Source organism: Pistacia vera, unplaced genomic scaffold, assembly GCF_008641045.1.
Source record: "Pistacia vera cultivar Batoury unplaced genomic scaffold, PisVer_v2 Contig269, whole genome shotgun sequence".
Taxonomy (NCBI): Eukaryota; Viridiplantae; Streptophyta; class Magnoliopsida; order Sapindales; family Anacardiaceae; genus Pistacia; species Pistacia vera.
Genome location: NW_022196078.1, coordinates 374,979 through 402,168, shown reverse-complemented (window position 1 = coordinate 402,168; position 27,190 = coordinate 374,979). Strand labels below are relative to the sequence as shown.

General features: G+C 34.6%; 2 protein-coding genes and 2 long non-coding RNA genes across 4 annotated transcripts; all 4 read left to right on the top strand.

Moving 5' to 3' along the window:
• The first annotated feature begins 5,648 nt into the window (after positions 1 to 5,648).
• On the top strand, positions 5,649 to 6,717 carry LOC116133379. The gene is made up of 3 exons (XR_004128534.1): positions 5,649 to 5,731; positions 6,232 to 6,265; positions 6,631 to 6,717. It is a non-coding gene; the product is annotated as an uncharacterized LOC116133379 (long non-coding RNA).
• A 219-nt stretch (positions 6,718 to 6,936) lies between these two features.
• Positions 6,937 to 8,475, top strand: LOC116133402. Its single transcript, XR_004128537.1, has 3 exons — positions 6,937 to 6,974; positions 7,231 to 7,307; positions 8,344 to 8,475. It is a non-coding gene; the product is annotated as an uncharacterized LOC116133402 (long non-coding RNA).
• Positions 8,476 to 11,144: 2,669 nt separating this feature from the next.
• LOC116133357 (disease resistance protein At4g27190-like) lies at positions 11,145 to 12,989 on the top strand. Its single transcript, XM_031419071.1, has one exon. It carries the CDS (start codon positions 11,145 to 11,147, stop codon positions 12,987 to 12,989), a length of 1,845 nt encoding a protein of 614 aa, XP_031274931.1.
• Positions 12,990 to 13,175: 186 nt separating this feature from the next.
• Positions 13,176 to 13,988, top strand: LOC116133356. Its single transcript, XM_031419070.1, has one exon. It carries the CDS (start codon positions 13,176 to 13,178, stop codon positions 13,986 to 13,988), a length of 813 nt encoding a protein of 270 aa, XP_031274930.1.
• The last annotated feature ends 13,202 nt before the right edge of the window (positions 13,989 to 27,190 follow it).

The following is a 27,190-nucleotide window of genomic DNA, read 5'->3' as shown; positions in this document are numbered from 1 at the left end:
TTTTTGTTATTTACTTGTAAGACTAATTGAGGATATATTATTATAGAAGAAGGCGAAGAGATTTTGCAAATATCTAAATATCTGAAGTTAATTTTCATGTTTCAATATGATTACTTAATGATCTGTGAACATCATCTAGAAAATTTATCATTCATTAAAATGCTTACTTTTACTAGAAAAATTATCTATCAACCTCATTTTTTATCGATTTTCAATTTATTTCAATAATTTCAGTAATTACGTTTATTAGGCAATCTAATAAAATTGAAGGTAGGGAAAAGTAAACCAGTTGGGTGTTGTTAGTTGTGATTGTGTGTGAGGTATATTTCACTTGATACTATATATGTGTAAGGGATAGTGAAGTGGAGTTCTCATCTGTGACTTTCATACTAGATATTATCTTTAGTTATGTTGTTTTAATGGAGCTTAGCAGTTGTATATCACTCAGTGATTAGAAATTTTATCCCAACATGTGTAGCATTCATAAAAAATTAAAGTAGATTTGTAAAAGATTGCTTAAAAAACCCACCTCTGAACCAATAATTGAAGCAAGTGCACCTAAGAAATTAAATTAAAACTTTTAAAGATCAAGGACATGCCCCAATTACAATGTTCTAGTTGTACCAATTCCAATATAAAAATTGATTAAGGGATAAGAATTTGTAACGTTGATCTATCAGAGCTTGGACTAAAATGTGTGTTTTTACTTGGTTATGAAGCTAGGCTTTGCAAATTGTGACCTACATTCTCGAGCTTGAAAGTGATAGGGATTTTGCAAATATATGAACATCGGTATCTACTGTTGAGGTGAGTTTTCAAGATATAAAGCATATTCATCCTATTTTGGAAGGATTAGTGATGGTCTTTATAAATACAAGTTTGATCCCAATTGTACCATTGACATATAAATACACATAATTTACTATAGAAGAATATATACATATTATTCTTTCATTATTACTGAGAATTGTATGTTGAATATTTTATTAAATGTTTCTATGTGTCATTTACAGTGATTTACAAGTGTCCGTGAGCCCACGTAAATCACTCTTCTTTGTACTGAATNAAGAACATGTCATGAAAATGATTAACATTCTGGGGCAATTACATGCCATGAGAATTGTAATGCCGGATACCCTCAAGAAAGATTTGGTTCTCCAATCTCTACCTCCAAATTTCAATGATTTGGGATGTTTTACATGTGCACAGGATGTTGGAAAAGGGTGTTGATGAAGGAAGATGGTCTGAAAAATTTGTTTCTCGTTAGGTATTTTGTCTAAAGTTTCTGGTTATTTGATAATTGGATCAACCTCATCACAAGGGAAAATCAGAGCAAACATAAAAATTTAATATGCTTACCCTGTGGTCAACTTTGAATTCCACCATATGGGTTATATTTTAAGGTTCAACTTGCCTAGCTTAAAGGCATAACACCAGAAGGAAGATGGAATTTTGTCTAGTTTTTTACAGTCTGAAACTGATTGTGGTTCTTTTACTTTTACTTCAGAACTGCTAGTTGAGTGGTTTAAGCTTGATTAAGATCGAGACACACAGATATTGACAAGCATATAAATTATATCTATAACAAATGACCGAACTGTTCTCACTTTCTATTGACTTAATAAATAATGAAATATGCTAGACAAAGTTTCAGCAATTTATATTTCTAATTTAGGTTGATCAGCACTAATGCACCATCGAGGAAAATTTGCCAAGTTATATTGTCTCAAGATTAGCTTCAGCTATTTTAATAGATATGTAGCATGATTTTATATTAAGTTGCAAAACTATGTGGTATTTTATAGCAAAATAATACTCACAGACACTTTTGGAATTACAACATTATTTTGATTATGAGTTCATTCTTTGTATTCTACAGAGTGAAACTCAACAAGGACCTGGTTATTGCTTTGCCAAAATAAATTTTAATGCCGTGAAAACTACTCTTAATTTCCCATTACAACACGCTGTGAAATAAATCTCTAACCTATTCAAATGCTTTAACTGCAACTTTAGCTGCTTTTGAATTACAGACAAAAGTTTGCAAACGAGCTTGGCTCGAGCTCAGCTCAGCTCGGCTCGAAACTTGATGAGCCGAGCCGAGCTAAGCTCGAACCATACAATTAATTAACCGAGCAGAGCTTGAGCCAGCCACTACTCGGCTCGTATACACACCTACCTGGGGGGAGGGTGTTATTGAAATATTACTCCAAAAATCCAAATTTCTGTCCAATCTTGCTCCAAAACAGTGGACAATGTGGACGAAAATATCCTTGGCTTTTTTAATAATTACAAAACACCCAATTTGCACAAGAAGACGAATTTGTCCTCAATTTTTTAATTTTTCGGACAAAATTGCCCTGCTTATTATCAATATTTTCAGAGATGCCACGAAATATTGGTGTGCCCATATTATCCTCACATATTTGCATATTGTGACCAATATGCCCTTTTATTTCACTAAAACTACAATATAAAAAGAAAAAAATTACTGAGACTCTGCCCTAAACCTCTATCGCCGCTGCTGGTCTTCTTCTTCTTGCTCTCGTTCACGATTTCATCTCTCTGATCGCCATTTTTGGGTAAGTCAAATGCCCTATTTCCATTGTATTTTTCATTTTGGGTTTGTTTTGTGTTCGTTAGTCTAAGATCTCACTCTTGCCTCTATCGTTGGTCAACCATCTTGCTGCAGCGCCTTGGGTCTTCGTCTCCATCTGTTTGATCCAGACAACACTCCATTCGCCATTTTCGGTAAGTCCCTCGCCCTCTTTCCATTGTATTTTTCGTTTTCTGTTTTGTTTGTGTTCGTTAGTCTAACTTCTCTCTCTTCCCTTTGTCGTTGGTCGACCATCTCTGCTGCAACAACCTCGGGTCTTCGTCTCCATCAGTTTGCTCCCGACAATGATTTAACAATAAAATAATTGGCTAAAATATAAGAAAAAGAATTTTGTTAATTGATCATTTCTTTTATTAACCAAATACATTAATTATTTATACCCAGTAATCATCAAAATGGCATTTTAGTAAAATGTAATCAAGACATCTGTTCTTACAGCCAACCAAACTGATTAATTAGTAATACAAGTAATCATTCCTAGGGTATTCTAGTAAAAGAGTATTTCAGGACATCTATTATTATTGTTAACCAAACACATTAATTATTAATACATCCTAATTGAATCAAGCACAATAATAATTTAAACCCGATAATCTATAATATAATTTTTCTTTTCGATAATCTTATAACTAAAATAAAAAAATATTATATGATCCAAACGTTCTCTACGTGTATTTCAATTTCACTTTAAATAATCTCTCTCAGGTAGTCAACTAAAGATCTCAGTAGTGATCTTCGATATATTGTCCTACACAAGAAGTATTAAGGCTAACTTTTTATGCTCTAGATATATGTCATATTAATAATTCATTTGCCAATGTTATTGTTGTGATGGAACATGCATTTTTTATAATTAATGCAAAAGACAAAAAAGAAAGTACCTGCAATTGCAAAAGTAAAAAGAAGTTAAAAGCTCATGAATGGCTTCTTTAGAAGCAGGCACGTTGCCATGTACACAATTGTGGGTTCAATAATTGACCCTACTCAACTTTTGGAAAAATCAAGACAATCCTTATATATTATAGAATTTATTTTGACCCCAGAGAAATTTGAATTAATTAAAGTTTTTTTTTTTTTTTTTTTACCTCTTCTCTCTTTTTCATTTCCTCTCTTTCTCTCTCATACATTCTTCTTCCTTTGATTGGATTACTCAAAAAAAACTATTCTATTAAAGGTTACAAGATCAAATGATACTCATTTTTCTTTTACTTTGCTTTAAAACCTTGTTTTTTTTTTTTTTTAATTGAAGAAAGATCACGAGCTATGAATTTTTGTTGACTTTAATAAATAGGATTGAAATTGGAAGATTACATTCCTTTATTTTGATGTGAGTTTCGATTTAATCTTGTTTATGTTGAAATGTGGGTTAATTAATTGTTGTTTTAAATTGGGTTTGATAAGTTTTGGTTAGTTATTAAATTAATTTTGAATGGGTTTAAATAATTGATGAAACTTTAAGTTGCAGAGATTTGAGAATTTGATTTAATTTTGATATATTGGTTAATTGCTTGATATTTAGAGTTAGATTGAATGAGTTTTCATTGCTGTATGAGTTGAATTTTATTAGGTTTGTAGAATTTTTTTTATAAAAGCTAAGTTATAAGATTTTTTTTTTTTTTTTTTTTTTTTTTTTTTTTTTTTTTTTTTTTTTAAGATCATGAATATGTTTTTGTTGAGTTTGATAAAATGGGTTTGAAATTGGAGGATTAAATTCCTAGACGTTGAAAAGCTTAAGTTATAAGATTTGTGACTTTAATATATATTTTATTATAAATTTATCCATTTAGATGTTTTTAACCCACTCACTAAAATTTCTGGCTATGTCCCCATTTAGAAGTGAAAGATATAATTGTATATCAATTGTGAAATCCAGTGTTTTAAAACCGACTAGACCGGACCAGTCGGTTTGACTAGTCCAACTGTCGACTAGACCCTTCTTTGATCCCAAGACACCTTAAACTCGGTTTTGACCATTAGCCTAGATTTACCTACGGTTGAATTGGCAGAATAGTTTCGAACCATTGGTTAACCGTCTGGTTAAAGAATCGGTGGCTAATTATAACTAGTGTAGGTGGGTCAAGGAGGACAACGTTCGAAGCTGTGAAGGGACAAGGTGAAAAGGAAGGTTGAAGGTGGTGTTGCGTCGGTGATTGTGCACGATGATAGTCGCGCGATTGCAAGGTGGGTTGTGCAAATGATGTTGATCGGCTAGAAATCGGCGAACTGGAGTGGGGAAAGTGTTTAGGTGGTATAATATTGTTAGGTTTATTGATGTAATATTTCAAGAGAATAATTTTTCTTCATCCAATTCAATAGAACATGAAAGTTTAATGAGAAATTTGGAAGAAATTACTTAGGTTTTCTTTAAGTTAGATTAATGATTGAGGAATTTCTTAGGCTGCTTTTATAGCTTGTGTTTTTGTTTTTGGTTTTTCATTATCAAGAGCTTTTCATGGTGTTTTTGTTCAATTCAAATGGCTATTGCTTGTATGGGTTACAGTGATTGAAGAGAGAGATAAAGGGTTTCTCTTTGTTTACGAAAATATCATTCAATTTGTAAGAGTGGTGAAACAATTGAGTGTAAGTTATGTGCAAACTTTTCTTACTCAAATTTATAAGAACCATTAGATTATATTTAGATGAAGAGTGGTTAGGTTGTATCTCATTTTAAGTCAATAATTTGTGTTACAATAGCCTGACTCTAAATTAATATAATAAGTGGTCAAAGTCGGTAAATCGTAAATGGAGACTCAAAAAAAAAAATTGATAGTTTCTCAAACTAAAGGATGAAATGGTCATAAGTTTTTACATGAGGGGTGTTAAAGTCATTTAACAAAAGAAAAGGTCAAAAAAGGTTCTTCGGACATGATAATTTAATACAGAAGTCTTTGCAGACTTGTTGGGTCGATGTCAACGTCAATCCACTTAGAAAGGCAGCGTCAACCTTCAACGCGTATTCCGCAAGCTGACTGGACTAAAACGCTTTTTACTTTACTCTTTCTCCTGAAGTTGGACTTATTATGAACCTAATGTGATAGATATTCAGTGGTGAAGATCTAAAGTTACAAGGAGAGTTTCGTTTCCAGGAAAAACATCGATCGATCAACTGATTTGGTATGATCATCTATGATCTTTAAACTTTGATATAATAATTTACTTGTTTTGCCCATGATTATCTTCTGCTTTTAGCTAAGACTTGTTTTTAGCTGTTTCATTTGTTGTTATTTACAAAGAAGGTGAAGAGATTTTGCAAATATCTAAAGATTTGAAGTTATAAGGTCAAGTGAATTTCGAGGATACAATTTTCATGTTTCAATATGATTACTTGATAATCTTTGAACATTATCTGGAAAATTGATTTTCATTAAAATACTTACTTTTGCTAATGTTTATCTTTCTGATTTTACACTTATCAACTTCACATTTTTATCGATTTTCGATTTCTTTCAATAATTTCAGTAATTTCGTTTACTAGGCAATCTAATGGAATTGAAGGTAGGGAAAAGTAAATCAGTTGGGTGTTGTTAGTTTTGGCTCTAACATTGTGTGTGAGTTATATTTCACTTGATATTATATATGTGTAAGGGCTATTGAAGTAAAGTTCTCGTCGGCAGGTTTCAGACTGGATGTATTCTGCTTACACACAAGGTATGAAAATTAACTTTCATGTTTTTCCATTATATCTCAATAATAATTGATTAGCAGCTGTATATTACTCAGTGATTAGAAATATTATCTCAACATGTGTAGCATTCATATAAAATTGAAGTAGATTTGTAAAAGATTGCTTAAAAAACAGGGCCATGGCTTTAAACCCACCTCTGAACCAATAATTGAAGCGAGTGCACCCAAGAAATTAAATTAAAACTTTTAAAGATCAAGGACATGCCACAATTACAATGTTCTAGTTGTCCTGATTCCAATATACAAATTGATTAAAGGATAAGAATTTGTAACGTTGATCTATCAGAGCTTGGACTAAAATGTGTGTTTTTACTTGGTTATGAAGCTAGGCTTTGCAAATTGTGCCCTCTCATTCTCAAGCTTGTAAGTGATAGGGATTTTGCAAATCTATGAACATCGGTATCTACTGCTGAGGTGAGTATATATAGCATATTCATCCTATTTTGGAAGGATTAGTGATGGTCTTTATAGATACAATTTTTTATCCCTATTGTACCATTGACATATAAATACAAATAATTTATTATAATCCCTATTGTACCATTGACATATACACATAATTTATTATAATATTTCATTAAATGTTTCTACGTGTCATTAATGTGTATGTTCACTCTTCTCCATGCTCATAGCAGGTAAGGTGCCTTTTTCTAGGTTACAACCTTCCATTTAGGTATGATTTCTTAAGATTTATGAAATTTTTTATTTACTTTTGTTACTCTTTGTCTTTGATTTGTGCTAGACTAGATATGTTAATTCTTCCACTTTCAAATATTTTAATTTACATTTCTAAGAAAGGAAAGGAAAATTAAAAGATTAAGGATGAGATAAGATCTATAAACACTTGCGTGTGGTAAACGCCCCAATAGTCGATTGAGATTCTTTATTCATAAGTTTTGATTAGCTAGTTTGTTGTCTATCATTTGCAGCGTGTTTGAGAATTCTGTGGCGATATCAACGAGTGAAGTTCTAAGAAGTTATTGAAGCCATCTCTTTACTCAAGAAAGTAAGCAACATTTTTTCTTTTCTTTTCTATTTCATTTGCTTTAGGTATAAATTCTAGTCATCAATTCTTCTATCAGGTCATTTTGTCCGATATTTCTATAGAAAATGAGACCCATTACTTAACAAATATATAATAATAAATACAAAATTTTGATCACATCTTATATGAATATTGTCTACTTACTAGTTATTTTATTTACCCAAAAGCTTGAAAAAAAATTAATTTGGTTTTATAAAATGTTATTTATGATAGAGAATGATAAGATTTTTTTTAACCTAATGAGTATTTATTATTGTATTTTTCTTCAGATTTACTATATATTCTTATCACTTTCGCTTACCATTTTATCCTCCAAATTCTCTCGCAATCTTTTAATTATTTACAATATGTTAAATCTAATGTTATTACCATAATTATTATTTCTTTCTTCTTAAATTAGTTATTACGAACACCTTATTATTATTATTATTATTTTTTTAAATGTTTTCTCTTTAATCTATAAGACTTATATATTAATTATAATCTTAAATAATTCATTTTGCAATCTTACTAATAAATGTATAAAAAAAAGTGACAAAATTTGAATTTTTAAAAATATCATATTATTTACATATATCATTCGTTAGAATTTTATTGTTATAGCTGTAATCTTATATTTATGTTCTCTCTTATTTGTGAAATCTAAACAGTATTTGGACTCTTAAATTGATGAATTCATAAGAATATCATTTCTATATATTGTTCTTTCTTAAAAATATTTTTTGGACTTAATAAGTCAAAATCTTGGTTCTGCCACTAAATATTGCACATTCAATTAAGCATTACTTTTAATTAAGTGTTACTATAGTGATTTGATTAAAATTATTAGGATTTTTGGATTAAAAATAAAAAATTTAAAAATTTTAATGGTGGGTATGCTGAGAATATAGGTATCAAAGTGCACTTTTTTTTATCCTCTTTTGTAAACAACTTTATAATTAATATTTTTTTGGGCATCTCTGTCAATACAAAATCTAACTCTTCTTTTATTATTCAGATCATCTAAGGTAGTTCATCACTTTTCAAGTCAAAACTCTTGCTTCTTCAAGATAATACTTCTGACGTCAAATTTGTCTCCTCAAGGTACTGCTTCACATATTAAACTATCTTATGATATTTTAATGCCATAATATAATATCTTTTCAAACATTACTCTACATTATTCTTAACATTGATGCAAAGCTTTTAATGTTATATCTTTTTCAGTCCGAAGGTGTATATCAGTTTACTACATAAAATGTTAACTCTTGACTTTATATCTTAATTGCTGAGTTAATTGGAAGGAATTGTTAAAATTTGTTTGAAATATTTAGGACTTACTTTATATAACCCTTTGTGGGATCGATAAATATTAAATTTTTGCATGGTTATTATAAACTATCAAATACCCTCCTATCATACTTTTATAATACGGGTTTATGGTACTTTTACAAGGGGATTTTATAATATCGTGGATAGGGATGGCAAACAGGGCAGGTTGGGATAAGGATCACCATCCCCATGCCATCCCTAAAATAAAATAGCATCCCCATCCCCGTTCCCCAAATGGGGATCAGGCACCCATATGGACCCAATCCTCAAATTGTGAAGAAAAATAGTATTTTATTTTTTATTTAGGGTATGGGTTTTCATCCCATCCCCGTCTTGTCCCCAAAATTTTAGCTTAAATGGCCTTCCTGAACAGGGCGGGAACGAGCGGGGACTCATCCTTTTGGGGAAAATTATCATCCCTTTCATGGAGGGATTTTTAATAATTCTAGGGGGCCATATAATACTTTCTATTAATTGGGTGCGTTTCACATTAATCGTTCTTACAAGGAGTTGTAAAAATTAAACCAAATTTTTAAGTCAAAAGATAGCAATTGTCACTGGCACTATTGTTGCAAATATTGTGACTAAATGTTACTTACCTAAATTCCCAATTATTTATTATTATATCTTTAATCCGTCGGTATAAAAGGTGAAGTTAGTTATAATCAATTTGTAAGATTTGCTTTAGAATTAGTGTGTTTGTTATAGGGAACTGCTTATTTTACCCCTTAATTTTAAGGACTTAACAATCTCTCAAATCAATTTATTTTCTATTTTAGTCTTGTCGATGTTCACCAAAATAATTGGGTTATTTTTTCAATTTTTTCTTGAAAAGAAATCAGATTAATAATTTTCTCTAAACTAATTTTTTAATCAACATCCCTCATAGAGAAAAGATTTCCAAAATATATGAAAATTCTCAAACGCAGACCAATCAAAAACAAATTAAACGTGAACATGGTTTTCCAACTTTTATTTACGAAAGACCACCTTCCAGCCTTTGTTCTTTTAGGTTCACACATGTTCACATGAGATTAAATTAAAAGGAAAGGATATTTTAACTTAAATTTTAATGCTAATTGTGAATCGTACATTAATTACAATCAAATAGTGTTGAATCTGTTGATACTTGTTTACATGGTAACAAAATAATTACTCCTTAACTTGAACTTCTGAACCCATAATCGATCTCTATCTATGTTGTCACTTTAAATATTTTAATTAAAAGAAAATATTTATGACAATTGGACACATATATCTTAATAACTTATATTAACCTAATAGTCATGAAACTGACAACTAGTGGTCTTGTACCCAATTATAACACTTAACAATAATATTGCTTCCCATAAAGAATCTTATTCAGATTCGAGTCTGCATTTAAGTTTACAGGTTAAATATTACAATAATGTTAGATGTATAAAAAATTTTTACAAAGATTTATGTATAAAGTGATGTGGCAAGAAATGAATGGAAGAGTCAATATGATGAGTTTGACTTTTTGTGTTCACTCTTTCATTCACTTCTTGCCACATCACTTTGTACATAAATCTTTGTAAGATTTATTTGTACATGTAGCATTACTCTAAATATTAATAGCAAGTCTTAAAGTCAATGATGTCCTAACACGAAATTGACCCAAATTTTTAAAATTGTTTTATTTATGTGAAAAAATAGAATCTTGTTTCTAATTATTATACCCAATAATGGAAATACGTATGAATTAAAACTAGTTGATGAACATCAATCCAGAATTGTTTGGAGGCTTTGATAATGCTTTTACTTGGCTGGCTAAAAGGTACTTAAGAAATTGGTTTACTAATGTTTTTAAGGAAACAGATTAATACAGCTTAAATGTTGTAGGGTTTATCAAAACCCTCAATATATGAGGATGCTTTATAGTTTTCTTGTTTTATAATTAATTTGTCTATAACTTATTCTGTTCTTGTTTCCTTTCTTTACTTCTTGCATATGCTTGTGCTTCATTGGTTTTTATTCAAAGTTTGTCATTTCACAATTACCTAAAGAGAAAGGTGTTGAAATTTCTCATTCACCCATTTTCATTAGTTTTTCTTTGTTTGATATCATACTAATAATCAATTTCTGATAACATACAGGATGGAAATAGTAACACCTATTGCGGAACCTATTTTATCAAAGGTCGATGAAAACTTGTTGGAGTTAACCAAATGTCATGTTCGTTATTTATTTTGTTTCAAGAGCATTGTCAAAGATTTTATAGAAGAATATCAAAATTTGGAATTCACACGTGACCGTGTGCAACAAGATGTTGAAAATGCGACAAGAAATACTGAGGTGATTGAGAAAGAGGTGCAAAAGTGGTTAAAAGATGTGGACGAAGTCGTAAAAGATGTTCAGAAGTTAAAAGAAGAAATAGAAGGAAATAAAAAAAGTCATGGTGGGAGGTGTCTTAATTGGGGTTTGTGATATCGGTTGAGTAGGAAAGCAGAACATAAGAGACATATTATGTTCAATAAACGGGAAAGTGGCAAATTCGACAAAGTTTCTCATCTTGCCACATTACCAGGGATAGAATTTTCATCTCCTAAAGATTTTCATCTCTTCAAGTTTGTGGAACTTGTTTTTCATCAGATTATTGAGGCACTAAAAAATGATAAAACTCATATGGTTGGCTTGTATGGCATGGGTGGAGCGGGTAAGACAACCTTAGCAAAAGCAGAGGGTAAGAAAGTCAAAGAAGCGGAAATTTTTTATGAGATTGTGGTCATTGTTGTATCCCAAGCTCCAAACTTCAAAAATATTCAAGGTGACGTTGCAGACTCATTAGGTATGAAATTGGAGGAGGAAGGCGAAGAAGGAAGAGCAAAGCGTTTGCATTTGAGATTTGTGGAGACTAAAAAGAAGATCCTCATAATCTTAGATGATGTTTGGAAAAAATTTGACTTGAAATCTAAGATAGGAATTCCTTTTGGCGATGATCTCAAAGGTTGCAAAATCCTTCTAACAACTCGCAGACAAAACGTATGTATTGGTATGAGGTGTCAGGCAGGAATTCTTCTGAATGAACTAAATGAAGATGAAGGATTGATTTTACTTAAAAAGCATGCAGGTATACTTGATGATGAATCCCATCCATTGAATGATCTAGCGGTCAAAGTTGCTAAAGAATGCAAGGGATTGCCATTAGCAATTGTAACTATGGGGAGTGCTTTAAAAGAAAAGGGCATTGATGAATGGACACTTGTGTTTGAGAAGTTAAAAAAGTCAAAACTTGTGGATATACGTAAGGACATTGATGTTGATGAGGATGTGTATGCTATTCTCAAGATCAGCTATGATTATTTGGAGGGTAAAAAAACCAAGTTATGTTTTTTGTTGTGTTCGTTATTTCTTGAAGATTATAAAATTCCTTTGGAAGAATTGGTTAGATATGGAATGGGGCTAGGTTTTTTTCCAGATGTAGACTCAATTGAACAAGCGAGGAGTCAACTGCGAGTAATGGTTAATAAGCTCAAAGCTTCTTGGTTGTTAACAGATGCTAGTGAAGAGGGATTTGTAAAAATGCATGATGTGGTTCGTGATGTTGCCTTGGGAATAGCATCCAGAGGAGATAATGTATTTCTTGTTAAAGCTGGCTTGGGATTGACAGAGTGGCCAAAGGAGGGAAGGCACCTTGGACAATATACTGCAATCTCCTTAATGGACAACAAAATAAGCATGCTTCCTGATCAATTGGTGTGTCCAAAGCTCGAAACTTTGTCATTGTCTCGTCAAAAGTATTATGAGCGACGCCGCAACATTGAAGTTTCAAACCATTTTTTTGAAGAGATGAAAGTACTAAAAAATGTAAGTCTAAGTTATGTGAACCTGTCATTAAAATCACTTAAGTTCTTGACAGATCTCAAAACTCTAGAGCTGATTGTTTGCAATTTGAGAGACATCTCTTCCCTCGAACATCTTGCCAGATTTGAAATTCTTAGTTTAAGAGGTTCACTGTTTGACGAATTTCCAAAAGAACTTGGGGCACTCACTGAATTAAGATTGCTTGATTTAAGTAACTGTCGTCACGTAAAGAGAATTTCTTCCAATGTGATAAAGAGATTTTCTCAGCTAGAAGAATTATATGTGGGTCACTCCTTTGACAAATGGGAAGAAGAAGAGACGAGTGTAGAAGGCAGCAATGCTAGTCCTTCTGAGTTGAATTCTCTATCCAATTTGATTGTACTATTTTTGAAAATAAATGCTAAATGTCTTTCGAGAGACTTGGTTTTTATTTTCAACAAATTGGTAAGATATGACATTAGTGTGAACACTGATTCAGAGTTTTCTACATTAGAATCAAGAAAATGAGCTTTAACAGTGAAAGATATTGAAGCAGCCTCACTGATTTCATTAAAATCTTTGTATCATACCTTAGAATATCTATGTCTGAAAGAAGTGATAGGCTGTGATAGTATCCTCCCAATCATTGACAAAGAGGGATTAAATAAGTTGATTTCTCTTGTGCTTGAAGATTGTAAGGATGTGAAGTGCATCATGGATACAACAAAGATGCGTGTTCTAGCCCCTACCTTCTCTAATTTGGTGAAATTATCTCTTAGAAGGTTAAATCTTCTTAGAGAAATATGTTGCGGTCCATATGAAAAGCTTCAGAGTGGTTCTCTTGAAAATTTGGAAACCATACATGTAGAAGAATGCCCTGGTATATGTAGCTTATTTCTAGCAATAATGCTACAGAGACTATATAAAGTGAAAGAAGTGACAATCCAATCTTGCAACAAGCTGGAAGAAATATTTCAACTTGATAGGTTCTGTCATAGAAGGGAAGAAAATCTTGCAATGCTTTCAAGTTTAGCAAAGTTAGACTTGGCAAACTTACCACAACTGAGATGTATATGGAAAGGGCCAACCCATATTGTAAACTTAAAAAGTCTTACAATTGTTATAGTGAGAGAGTGCAAAAGTTTGATTTATCTCTTCACTTTGTCAGTTGCTCAGAGTTTGGTCCAACTGAAATCACTCAAAGTTAGTGGTTGCGAGCGTTTGAAGCATTTGTTAATGAAAGAGGGTGATGATGACAAGGAGGAGGAAATATTATCAGAATCTCATCATGCAGTTATTGTGCTCCCAAATTTGGCAAAGTTAAGCATTGAAAGATTACCACACCTGAGGTGTATATGGAATGGGCCCTCTTATCATGTAAACCTCCCAAGTCTCACAGATGTTGAAGTGAGAGAATGCAAAACCCTAACTTATGTCTTCACTTTGTCATATGTTTGGAGTCTGGTGCGGTTGAAATCACTCAAAATAGCTGGTTGTGAAAATTTAGAGCATCTGGTCATAACATAAAAGGGTGATAATGACAAGGGAGAAGAAATATCATCAAAACATGATCTTCAAATCCAAACTCCTTTCTTGTCAAAACTAGAATCTATCAAGATAAATTCATGTGAGAGATTGGAATATATTTTTACAAAAAAATTTAAAAAAAATAATAAAAAAAATAAAAAAATTAAAAAAAAAAAAAACCCTCAGTTAAAGGAAGTCTTTTATTTGGATAATGGAAGTGAAGAAAATGTAGTTGCCGGAGATGGAAAGGAAACTGCACTCATCAAGCTCCCTAAGTTGAAAGTACTAAGACTGGATGGACTTGCAAGCATCATTAGTTTTTGCCCAAAAAATTTTCATTCAAGTTGGCCAGCTTTGGAAGATTTCACAATAGACAATTGCTCGAATTTGAGTATGTCTTTCGTTACTGAAGTTGTATCTAAAGTACGAGATCTACAAAAGGTATATATCTTTTTTTAATTGTTTATCAAGATTTTCTTGAAGCCTTTGCCTTTGTTTTTTGAACTTTTTGCTCTGATTTATAGTTGTTTCTTTATCAGAAATATTAGTATAGACATTTTTTTTAATTAAATAAAATTATTTTAAGACCAGATTATTTACTTTAAAATGAATGTCTTACAGTAGATATTGTATAAACTTGAAAATCAATAAACAAAAAAGACATCATAGTTGTTTAATTATTACCTAGAATGCCTTTTTTACATTGGCTTGCATATTTGGTAATACCACGGGCGATTCTTAATTTAATAATTAAGAGATTTTTTGAGCTAATAATATTCAATAATCTATTTTTACTTTATTTAATTTTATTTTGTGAATCAATGAATTAAAGCTAATAGATTACTTAGAACTTTTGTCCTGTTTTAAGTCCGATAGCCAATACCAGAACGCTTTACTTAACCCTTTAATAAATCTAGGATAACTTTATTATTATTATTATTTTCCATTACTTTTAATGGTAAAATAAAAGATTCCCTTCATTGTCTTATTAATGTGATTTGTTTTCTTCAGAATTTGCAAAGTCTTAAGGATTGGCAGTTGGAATCAGTTGTACGACACAGTTCTCTCTGGGCTGAAAGATGGCTTCTTCAAAAATTTGAAAGATTTAGGTATCAATAATTATGGAGTAAAAGTGTTATTTCAGTTGGAAGACGGAGAACAACAAATATTATCACTTCCCAATTTGAAAACATTGGAGTTGAGATATTTGCAAGAATTAGAAGGTTTATGTAAGAGTCCTACGCTTGTTTCAAGCATGGAGAACCTTAAAACTTTATTTCTATACCAGTGCAATAGCCTGAAAAATATCTTCTCACCTTCTCTTGCTAAAAATCTGTGGCAGTTGCAATTTCTGAGCATCTGTGATTGTGGGGAATTGGAGGAAATCATTGTTGAAGAAGATGAAGAGAACCAAATTCTATTCTTCCAAAATCTCTTGCGAATTGTTGTTGTAAGATGCCCTAAAATAAGACGTTTGTTTGCTATCTCGGTAGCTCCAGGTCTTCAAAAACTGGAACATCTTTGTTTACGTGAGAACTCTGAATTGGAAGAAGTATTCAGAGATAAAGATGTCGATGATGTCGTGGATCACATAGAATTCGTGCTGCCTCAAGTTGAACAGTTGTTACTCCACCAATTACCAAGTCTCACCAAGTTCTGCCTTTATCACTTCATATTTCCATCTTTGAATCGTTTATTGATCATTAAATGGTGTCCCAAGATAAGTTCAAGATTTTTCTTGGATCAAGATCATTCTGTGCATGCCAAAGCAAATGTACTTCTTTTCAAATCCTTATGTTGTTGTAACAATCATTATTAAAGATTTTTGTCAAAAATTTCTTGAATTCTTCTTAGAAAGGGAGTTGGGTCAAAAATTTAATTTCTTTCTTTATTTATTTATTCATTTTTTCACTTCCACTTGTTGTTTTCTATAATGTCACAAAAAGCTTATTATTACATTCTCATTTCATATGCTTCAATTAATTGGTTCCGCAGGCATTGACAATGGGCAAGGAAGATGAAATGGCAGAGTTCCCTTCAGAGCCTTCCATCGAGATCAGTTGCTTGTTATCGAAACATACAAGAAAGTTTTCCGCTATATATAGAAAATGAGAGCAAAGTATCAACCAGAGAGAGAAGAAATTAACACAGAAACTTGAAACATGGTCATGATTGCTAACCAGGTAATATTTCTGTATTTGTTTCTCCCTTTTGTTGTATTGTTGTAGGTTTTAATTTAAGATGAGCAGAGTATCACAACTTTTTGTGGAAATTCCCCAACGTAACTCACATATCTTAAAAGCTCAAAACGTATAGACTATGGCTATTGCTTCTGTTGATTGAAATTTCTTTTGATTTTTTCAGTTGGTTCCACTGAATCCTAAGAATAGTGGATGTATTTGAAGGGATGAAAAGTGTTGAGCTTATAAGTAAAGCTTGATCAAGCCCAGCAGCAGCTGTAAGGATTTTAGTAAGCTTAGCTTATTTTGATTAATGTCAGTTTTAAGTTTCTGTTTAAGCAACTTTAAATGCTTAGTTGTAAAATAAAGTAAAAAATGATTACTGGGATCTTTGTACTCGATGTAGCTACAGTATTCTTCTCCTCTTTCAACATTTTCTGGCAAATATATGTGAGCATCCAGTAGTTGAGTTTAAAGGGCTGGTCTCGTGTTATTAGAATTAGTCTCCTTCAAGTTTTGAAACTCTACTGCTTCACTTCATCAGCTTCATGATACTCAGTCAACAAGGTGAAAAGGGGGTCCAGGGTCTACAACGTTATCACATCTTTTAGTTTCTTTGAATGGTGATGTTATTTGAGTTTTACTTGCATATACTTTTAACTAAAGATTATTAAAAAAATGCTTTATAATTCTACTTATCACTAGTTTTTCTTGATCATCTGAAAGTTGGTATTCTAGTCTAATTAAAATTCCTGTTCCACATTTTTTTATTAAATAATGTTACTTTCTCTTCTAATGATATTATTCAAAAATATGTTGTGTTAGTGTAAATTGTAATTTTTTAAATAAATTATTTATTTTAAATATTTAACTTAAGTATTTTAAAATTTTATGTCATTATCTTAAATAAAGTTACAAGTTTATTCAATGTTTAAATCAAAATGCATGATTTTTTAAGGTATACGAGGTATTAGGCTCATATTGGAGTGTGTTTAGTCCTAACTCTAAAGACATAATAACAAGGAAAAACCTACACCTAAAATCATGTAAAAATGCAAATTTAAAAGAACAATATTGTGCTTATAACTTATTGATGGACCTGCAATCACCAAGTAGTATAAACGACAAGCTAAAAGGGGCAAAGAAGGAATCAAGTTGCAGACAATGTTTTAATACCCAACCGGGGTAAAACCCGACAAGGGACCAGGTCCTGGGTTGGGCGGTTGAACGGTCTAACCAGTGGGTTAGACAGGTGCTGACGTCACTTTGAAATTATAAATCAAAATAAAACAATCAGTCTTATCTGAAACTAGTAGCTGCTTCTTCTCCTTCTCATAATCCAACTCCCTCACAATAAAACAAACAGTAGCCTACTGCATTCTAATCGCAAAAACCAGCAGCCTCCTCCAAAAACTCAGCAACCTTCCCCATTCAAATCCCAAAATCGACCCAAATCGCAAAACAATAAAGCTACGGACACCGGCATTTTTGCACCGAAAATGTGTACCGGCCTACGTGTCCCCTCAGTCACCAGCACCAGCAATTCAGACGCGTTATTAATATTTTTCTGGTGAACGGCCGTCATCAAATATGGACGACCGTTCACTTATATGGACTCCCGTCCTAATATGGATGGGGGTCCATTTACTACGGACGGGCATCCCCATTTAAGGACGCCGTCCATAAGTAAAATAGAATATATTTTTTTTTATAAAAATTAAAAAACATTTAGGGATAGCCGTCCATTAATTTTGGACGGATGCCCGCAAATAAGGGACGCCTGTCCTTAATCAAAATATGAAAAAAAAAAAAAAAAAAAATAACTTTGGGGACGCCCGTCCACAAATTGTGGACGGCTGTCCCTTACATTTGGACAGGTGTTCGTAAGGAATGGACGCCCGTCCATTATTTTGGTTTTACAAAACAAAAGAAAAACTTCAACGCGCCAATTCCTTTGCTTTCTCTCTGTAAATTCTTCCTTCTTCTTCAACTATCACCAACTTCAACCTGAACTCAAGAAACAGATATACACGGAAGTCGAATCTGAGATGGGTTAACAAATCAAAGCAGGGTTGATTTTTTCTCACTAAGGTATGGTGAACAAGCCACCTAAAATAATGGCAACGAGAGAAAAGGAAAAACACAAATGAAAGAAGAACAACATTTGTTCATTCAAAGGGCCAGAGTCTGGAAAATGAAAATAGACAGAACTCTTGTCAGCAAATAACTCAGGTTCAATTTCTTCAAAACGAAAGCCAAAATCCAGCTTAACCTGCTGGGGTGCATTCAACAAATCGAATACTTTGTGCACATTGAAAACAAAATTTAGTAAAGCGAACCCTCTAAATGATGTTAAAATGGGAAAAGTGATTGAAAGTAGCAAACTTGAAACCATTTATCATCAGATCATTTATTACAGCTCAAAGATATCTTGCAAAAGCTTCAAAACATTATCATGTTGATTTTCATTTCCCTTAACCTTAAACAATATCATAGAAAATCTGATTAGACTCAAGAATAGTTGAAGTCGGTGGCGGAGGCGTTGAAGTTGGTGATAGTTGAAGAAGAAGGAAGAATTTACAGAGAGAAAGTAAAGGAATTGGCGCGTTGAAGTTTTTGTTTTGTAAAACCAAAATAATGGGCGGGCGTCCATTCCTTATGGACTCCTGTCCAAATGTAAGGGACGGCCGTCCACAATTTGTGGACGGGCGTCCCCAAAGTTTTTTTTTTCCATATTTTGGTTAAGGACAGGCATCCCTTATTTGCGGATGCTCATCCAAAATTAATGGACGGCTGTCCATAAAGGATGAACGATCGTCCCTAAATGTTTTTAATTTTTATAAAAATATTTTATTCCATTTTATTTATGGACGGGCATCCTTTAAATGGGGACGCCCGTCCGTAGTAAATGGACGCCCGTCCATATAATATGGGCAGGAGTCCATGTAAGTGAACGGCTCTCCATACTTGATGGACGGCCGTTCACTAGAAAAATATTTAATAACGCGTCTGAATTGTTGGTGTGAGTTAGGGGACACGTAGGCCGGTACACATTTTTGGTGCAAAAATCCCGGTGTCCGTAGCTTTATTGATCGCAAAAACCCAACAGCCTACTCCATTCAAATAAAAAAAAACCCAGCAATCTCCTCCATTTAAATTGCAAAATCAATCTAAATAGCAAAAACCAGCAGCCTCCTCTCAAAAACCCCGCAACCTTCTCCATTCAAATCTCAAAATCGACCCAAATCGCAAAACCCAGCAACCTACTCCATTCAAATCCAAAAAACCCAGCAATCTCCTCCATTCAAATCGCAAAATCAATCCAAATAGCAAAAAGCTAAAAACTAGCAGCCTCCTCTCAAAGAACCGAGCAACCTCCTCCATTCAAATCACAAAATTAACCCAAATAGCAAAAACCCAGCAGCTTACTCCATTCAAATTAAAAAGAACCCAGCAACCTCCTACATTCAAATCGCAAAATCAACCAAAATCGCAAAAATTAATAGCCTCCCTACAAAAACCCAGCAGCCTGAAGTGAAAATATGAAGAAGTAACGAGATGAAATTAAGATAATGAAGAGATCGACAGTGGAAGAGAGAAAATATGGGTTAGAGCTTGACAAGGAATGAAAAACTGGGGAAAAGCAGAAAAGAACCCACTTTTTGGAATTGAAAACTGGGTATAAAAGTTCACTCGGTTTTCTCCCAAAAACGGTTAGACCCGCGGGTTGCTACAGTAAATCGGTCCAACCGCAAGTCAAACTGAGTGGATTAATACTCTCGGTTTTTAAGCCTGCTCGGCCCGGCTTAGTGGCCAGGTCCCGGTCGAACCGGTTAAACCGGTCAGGCCAGGCCGTGTTTTAAAACATTAGTTGCAAGACAGGTGGCCAAGGATCAACATGAAGAACAACAAGGGAATAAAGCTGTGGGACAGATGACCAATACTTAACATGAAGGGCAGCAAGCTGCAAGACAGGTGGCTAGGAATTAATATGAAGGACAGGTGGTCTAACAGGTGGCCTAGGAGATTATGGGGATCTGAGGAATCAACATGAAGAATGGGTGGCTTGACAAGTGGCCTAGGTAGTTGTTAGGGATTGTGAATATAAGGCTAGGACGTGTGTGTATGGGGGTATTCTGAATATTCGGAAAAAAGGGGTATAGGAGGTATTGGCCCTCGAAGTCCAGCTGACTCTTTCTCATTTTTGCATTGTTCTTTTTGTACTGAATACTTTTTATGAGTATATTAATGCAAGTTGTCTTTTTCTTCTGTTAATTGATTGGTTGGAAACATTGTGTACTGTTGAAATTGCGACTGTTTTATTACTTTTATTCTGTGTTGAGAGTGACAAGATCAGAGGTACTCATCAGCTGGTATCAAAGCTTAAGCTCACTGGGGCATGGTTAACACTAGGATGGAGGGGAGAGTTGACAATTTAGAGAGAGACATAACTAGGCTTATTGAAAGTGTTAACTCCATGAGGGAAATTTTAGTGCAGATGCAGAATTGAATAAGACGAAAGGATGAAGAAGAAGAATTGCGACGTCGACAAGTAGTGTTGGAAGAAGGAGAACACTCGAGGACAAGGAACCAACATGATGAACCGCCGCCGCCGCCGCCGCCACCACCACCACCAGTCTACCAAAATGGAGCTTACCAGCTAGGCGACGGAGGGAATAGGAGAGAATGGGGAGGTCGAAGGCTAGAGTTGCCATTTTTTTAAGGCAAAATCCTTACGGGTGGATATTTTGGGTAAAGAGATAATTCTCTATCAACCAAATAGCCGAAGAACACAAGGTCCAAGCCACAGTACTATGCATAGAGGGTGAAGCTTTGCACTGGTTCCAGTGGACAGAATTGATGACGCCGATGGTGGGATGGATGGCGTTTAAGGTGGAACTTCTATAGCGGTTTAGCGGTGCCCAAGAAGTCAGCCCCTTGGAGTTGATTATGTCGACTAAGCAAATGGGCTCGGTACTGGAGTACCGCTGGCGTTTTGAGGAGGTGGTGGCACTGACAGTGGATAAAATGGAGGAAGTCCTCATGGTAACATTCCTCAATAGGCTCAAACATGAAATCAAAGCTGAAATTAAACTTCAGCAGCCCAATATTTTGGGCCAACCCGATTCTCTGACCCAAGTAACTCTTTTGGCCCAACGGGTTGAAGAAAGGAACCAAGTTTTGGATGAGGGTAGAGTTGGATTAGGCCGAATAGGAAAAATGGGAGGAAACCTTAGTGGGCCATGCCATTACACTATTTCCTGCATACTTGAAGAATTTAATAAAACCCAAACCCATACTAATCAAATCCAAACCCAAACACATGTGACCCAACCTACCACCATGCTCAGTCAAAGAACCCCAACAACACAACCTCCCTTCAGACGTAATTTTATCGAAAATGTTTCAAGTTCAGGGTCCATTCCAGCAAACAACTCCCGGTCAACTCCATTTCGGCGAGATTTCCCCTTTAAGAAGCTTTCTAAAGCCAAGATTAAGAGGAAAAGATAAAAGGGTCTCTATTATTTGTGTGACGCCAAGTTTACACCAGGCCATAGGTGTGGGGAGAGATAGTTTAATGTTCTGTTGGTGGAAGAACCAAATGAAGGCGATGACAAGGAAGAACTGGATGAGGGAGCAGGGGATGAAGAAAAGAAGAAAATTCAGCACCGCATGAAGCAAAGCTTTCGATCAATTCAGTTGTGGGACTTGACGGGCCAAAAACCTTGGAGTTAAAGGGAAATGTTGGGGAAAAAGAAGTGATAGTTCTTGTTAACAATGGAGCCTCTCATAATTTCATCCACCGGCAAGTGATAGAGGAGCTGAAAATTCCAGTAATTAGCACAAAGCCATTTGGAGTTCGAGTAGGCGATGGTTACCATGTTAGCTGCTGTGGAGAATGTAAAGGAGTTGAGTTGAATTTGCAGGGCATCACCGTGGTCCAAAATTTCTTTCCATTTGAGATGAGTGGAGCTGATATTATTTTAGGCGGGGCTTGGTTAGAAACCTTAGGGGAGACTATGATTAATTGGAAGACACTGGTTATGAAATTTAGCCTAACAGATAAAGTGATTGATAATCCGTGGATTTTACTGTTTTTCCTGTCTATTTGGTAGGATTTTTGGATACTTTCCTTGGCTTTTAGGCTTGAATTACCACTTAATTCGTCCATTTCATATTTCAAGTCTAAAATACATTTTCGGATTGAAACGAAGAAAAAACGAGGTTAATCGATTCAAACTCGAGAGTTTTCAGAGTCAAGAATGTTTGGAGGTTGATTGGAAGCACCCTTGAAGCTCAAATGAAAGAGAAGGAAAGAGAAAAATCGAAGATTCAAGTGTTGGAGCATGCAAGGGTAGTTCTATAATTTCAACCATTTGAAGACAAGGTTTTGCCGTGGTGAAACTGATTTTCACCGCGGCATGAAACTCGCAGGTTAAAGTGGCATTATAATGTTTCATCGCGATGTCGCGGTGAATCCTGGAGTTAATTGTTTTGAAAAAATGGTGCGTTTTCGCGTTTTAGTCTTGAATCCTAGGGTTTTGGCCGACTATTTAAGAGAGCCTTAGCTCATTTTGTTGGAGGTTCGAGGTTGTTGGGGAAGAAAAAGGGGAAATTGGAGATTTGAAGCATTCGGGTCTTCAATTAGGGAAGATTTCATTCTTATCTTATTTTCTAGCATGTTAAACTCTTTATTTACAGTCTATATTACGATTTTCTTTACTTTGAATATAAACTAACTCACTTTTGGGTTAGGGTTTAGATGTAACTTGGATTACAACGGTTTAATCTATAAATAGATGTTGTTTTAAGTTTTATTGTTTGGGTTATGTATTTATTCTTGTTCTTAATGCAATTGGATGTTGAGTTTTTGGTTCAATTGAATGTTGAGCATGATGAGACTGAGAAGTGATTCATGTGTTAGCCTCTTAGAGTAAATACCATAAATTGAGTGAACGCTAGAGATAGGTTCAAAGATCTATGAAATCACTTTAGGATTCCACTTAACTTAATGGACTTGGAACTGTTAATCTTCATTTTGTTGGGTACGGGAGGTTAATGGAAATAAGTAGGAGAATATAGCCTCAGAAGGTATATTCTGCAGATTAGGGTGTCCGATTTATAATCCTTGCATGTGAACTTAAAAGCAACAGAAATCGTAGATTAAATCAGAGTATCCTAGTGAAGTCAAAACCTTAACCTCTTTGTCTTGAATTGATATTGTCTTAATTAGTTAGATTTTAATTTACGTTATTAATTTTGTGTTAATTTCTGCTTTAACTTTCTCCCGCAAATCTAAACAATCTTTGTGTTCTTCAACTAGTTACAAAACTAGGAAAATTAGTACTTAGCATGCAATCCTCATGGGAACGACACTCTATTCGCTATTTTATTACTTTTTCCGACTAGTGCACTTGCTACATTTGCATGTTTGTCAAAAATACGCATCAAGTTTTTGGCGCCATTGCTAGGGATTGATTTTGCGTTAATATTGAAGTTTTATAGTTTTCACTAGATTGGAGTTTAATTTTAGTTTTAATTGTTTCTAGCTTAATTTTGTGTTTCTTTTTATTCACTTGTGATCTCACACTCTCTTTTTGTCCTGTGTAGTTTATGCGAAGAGCAAGACATCATCCAGTGGTTCCTATTGATCCAGAGTTTGAAAGAACTGCAAGAAGACTTATCAGAGAGATAAGAGAACGAGAGGCAATAGTCATTAAAATGGCTGAAAACATAACTTTGAGGGAATTCTTAATGCCCTCAGTTGATGGTAGTGGTCCAAGTATCACTAAGCCACCGGTGCAAGCCAACAATTTTGAGATAAAGCCAGCAATCATCCAAATGATCCAATAGTCGGTACAATTTGGAGGAGATGCAAAGGAAGATCCAAATTCACACATTGCTAACTTCTTATAGATATGCGACACATTTAAGGCAAATGGAGTGTCAGATGCCATCAGGTTAAGATTATTTCCATTTTCACTAAGAGATAAAGCAAAGGGATGGTTAATGGCACTACCAGTAGGAACAATCACCACCTGGAATGAATTGGCACAAAGGTTCCTAACTAAATACTTCCCACCAGCAAAATCAGCAAAGATGAGAAACGATATCACATCATTTCTGCAGGAAGAGAACGAGTCACTTTATAAAGCATGTGAAAGATATAAGGAACTACTGAGAAAGTATCCACACCCTGGTTTGCTTGTTTGGATATGCAAGTCCAAACCTTCTATAATGGGTTGCTTACAAATGTGCAAACAATGGTGGATGCAGCATCTAGAGGAGCATTGCAAAACAAGACACCTGAAGAAGCTTATGAGTTACATGAAGTCCTAGCAAGTAACAACTATTAGAGATCCAATGAGAGAATGCATCGAAAGAAGTCCATGGGTATTCATGAATTTGACACTTACACGGCCATTTCAGCCTAACTAACAGCACTTCAGAAACAATTAGGAGGTATGCAGGTAAATTCTATTCAAACACCTCAAGTAACATGCAATTTTTGTGCAGGTAACCATGCGAGCATTGAATGCCAAGTGGGGAATACCTCTGCTTCATCTTCCTCATCAGCAGAACAAGTCAACTATTTGGCTAGGAATCAGAGACAACAGAACAATCCTTTCTCTAACATGTACAATCCTGGTTGGAGAAATCATCCAAACTTGTCCTAGGGCAATCAGAATAATCAATGGAATCAAAGAACAATGCCAAACAATCAAATAAGGGTGAACCATCAACCATGGGATCAAAGAGTGTCGAAATTGGAGGATATGTTCAGGAAGTTCATGCAAGAGACCATAGGTTTTATGAGTGAGACGAGGGCAAATTTCAGAAACCAAGGGGCGTCGATTCGAAACTTGGAGGTACAAATGGGTCAAATAGCCAAAAAGTTGAATGAGCGACCTCAAGGTTTCCTACCAAGTAACACAGTGACAAATCCACGTGAACAAGCAAATGCAATAACTTTAAGAAGTGGAACAGTCTTGGAAGAGGTTGAACAAAAAGGGAAGGATGAGAACCCACCAAAAGAAAAGGAAGAATCCGATGAAGAAATCGAGGAAGAAATCATTGTTAAGGAGAAGCCAACGAGTCCTAGAAAAGAAGAAACAAATAGGGAAGAGATGCCAAAGCAAAAGAAGGAAAAATTGTCATTTCCTGAGATACCGCCGGAGTTGGCACATCATACCCCTCTTGTTCCTTTTCCTCAGAGGCTCAAAAAGCAAAATCAGGATAAGCAGTTCATGAAATTCCTTGCTATATTTAAAAAACTGCACATTAACATTCCTTTTACAGATGCCTTGCAGCAGATGCCAAGCTACACTAAGTTCTTCTAGGAAATTCTGTCAAACAAAAGAAAGTTGGAAGAGGAGGAAACAGTGATGCTTACAGAGGAATGTAATACCATTCTACAGAAGAAGCGACCTCCAAAACTCAAAGATCCAAGGAGTTTCACTATCCCTTGTGTTATAGGAGATATTGTATTTGATAGAATTTTATGTGGTCTGGGTGTGAGCATTAACCTAATGCCTTTTTCTATTTTCAAGAGACTAGGGATTGGTGAAGTGAAGCCTACAACCATATCTTTGTAACTTGTAGATCGATCCATCAAGCATCCAAGGGGCATTGTTGAAGATGTACTGGTTAAGGTGGACAAAGTCACATTTCCGACAGACTTTGTTGTATTGGATATGGAAGAAGACAAGGAGATACCTCTCATCTTGGGACGACCATTTCTTGCCACCAAAAGAGCCTTAATTGATATACACGAAGGAAAGTTGAGCCTAAGGGTCCAAGATGAAACGGTGACATTTAATGTCTTCGAGGCCATGAAATTTCCATCAGAGTCAGATTCATGTTTTAGTGTGGATTTGGTGGTTGGACTTGTAGCGGATACTATCAAAGAGAACACCCCTCAACTACCTCTAGAAGCTTGCATTGCCTAATCCAAAACAACCAAGGTAAACGAGCTGACGAAGAATGAATGTGCTAGGTATTTGGAAGCACTTCAACTGATAAACACAAGCCAAGATCCAAAATTTGAAGATTTTGACATAGAAAAAGAAAAGGAAAAGGCAAGAACGACAGAACCTCCAAAGCTTGAACTGAAGGCTTTACCATCTCACCTTAAATATGTGTATCTTGGTGAATCAGAATCTTTTCTGGTGATTATCAATGCAAAGTTGAGTAAAGTGGAGGAAGAGAGATTGATTCGAGTGTTAAGAGAGCATAAATCAGCCATTGGATGGACCATTTCCGCCATTAAAGGCATTTCTCCATCTCTTTGTTTGCACAAGACACTCATGGAAGATGTCATCAAGCCTAGAGTACAACCGCAACGGAGATTAAATCCTTCTATGAAGGAAGTGGTAAAACTCTTAGATGCAGGCATCATCTACCCTATTTCAGATAGCCCTTGGGTGAGCCCGGTGCAAGTTGTTCCAAAGAAATGAGGTATCACGGTAATAAAGAATGAAAGCAATGAATTGATACCAACTAGGACAGTCACGGGTTAGAGGGTGTGCATCGACTACAAGAAGCTGAATGAAGCAACAAGAAAGGATCATTTTCCACTTCTTTTCATTGATCAAATGTTGGAAAGACTAGCGAGGCATGCATATTACTATTTCTTAGATGGTTATTCAGGATATAATCAGATTTCCATTGTCCCTGAAGATCAAGAAAAGACGACATTCACTTGTTCTTATGGTACCTTTACTTACAGAAGGATGCCTTTGGGTTGTGCAATGCACCGGCCACATTTCAGCGATGCATGATGTCGATATTCGGTGAGATGGTGGAGCGGTTCATAGAAGTTTTCATGGACGACTTCTCTGTTTTTTGTTCTTCTTTTGATAGTTGCCTTTCTAACCTTTCCCTTGTTTTGCAGCAATGTCAAGATACAAATCTGGTGCTCAACTGGGAGAAGTATCACTTCATGGTTCAAGAGAGCATAGTACTCGGTCACCAAATTTCAAAGAATGGCATTGAAGTGGATCGAGCCAAAACGAAAGTGAT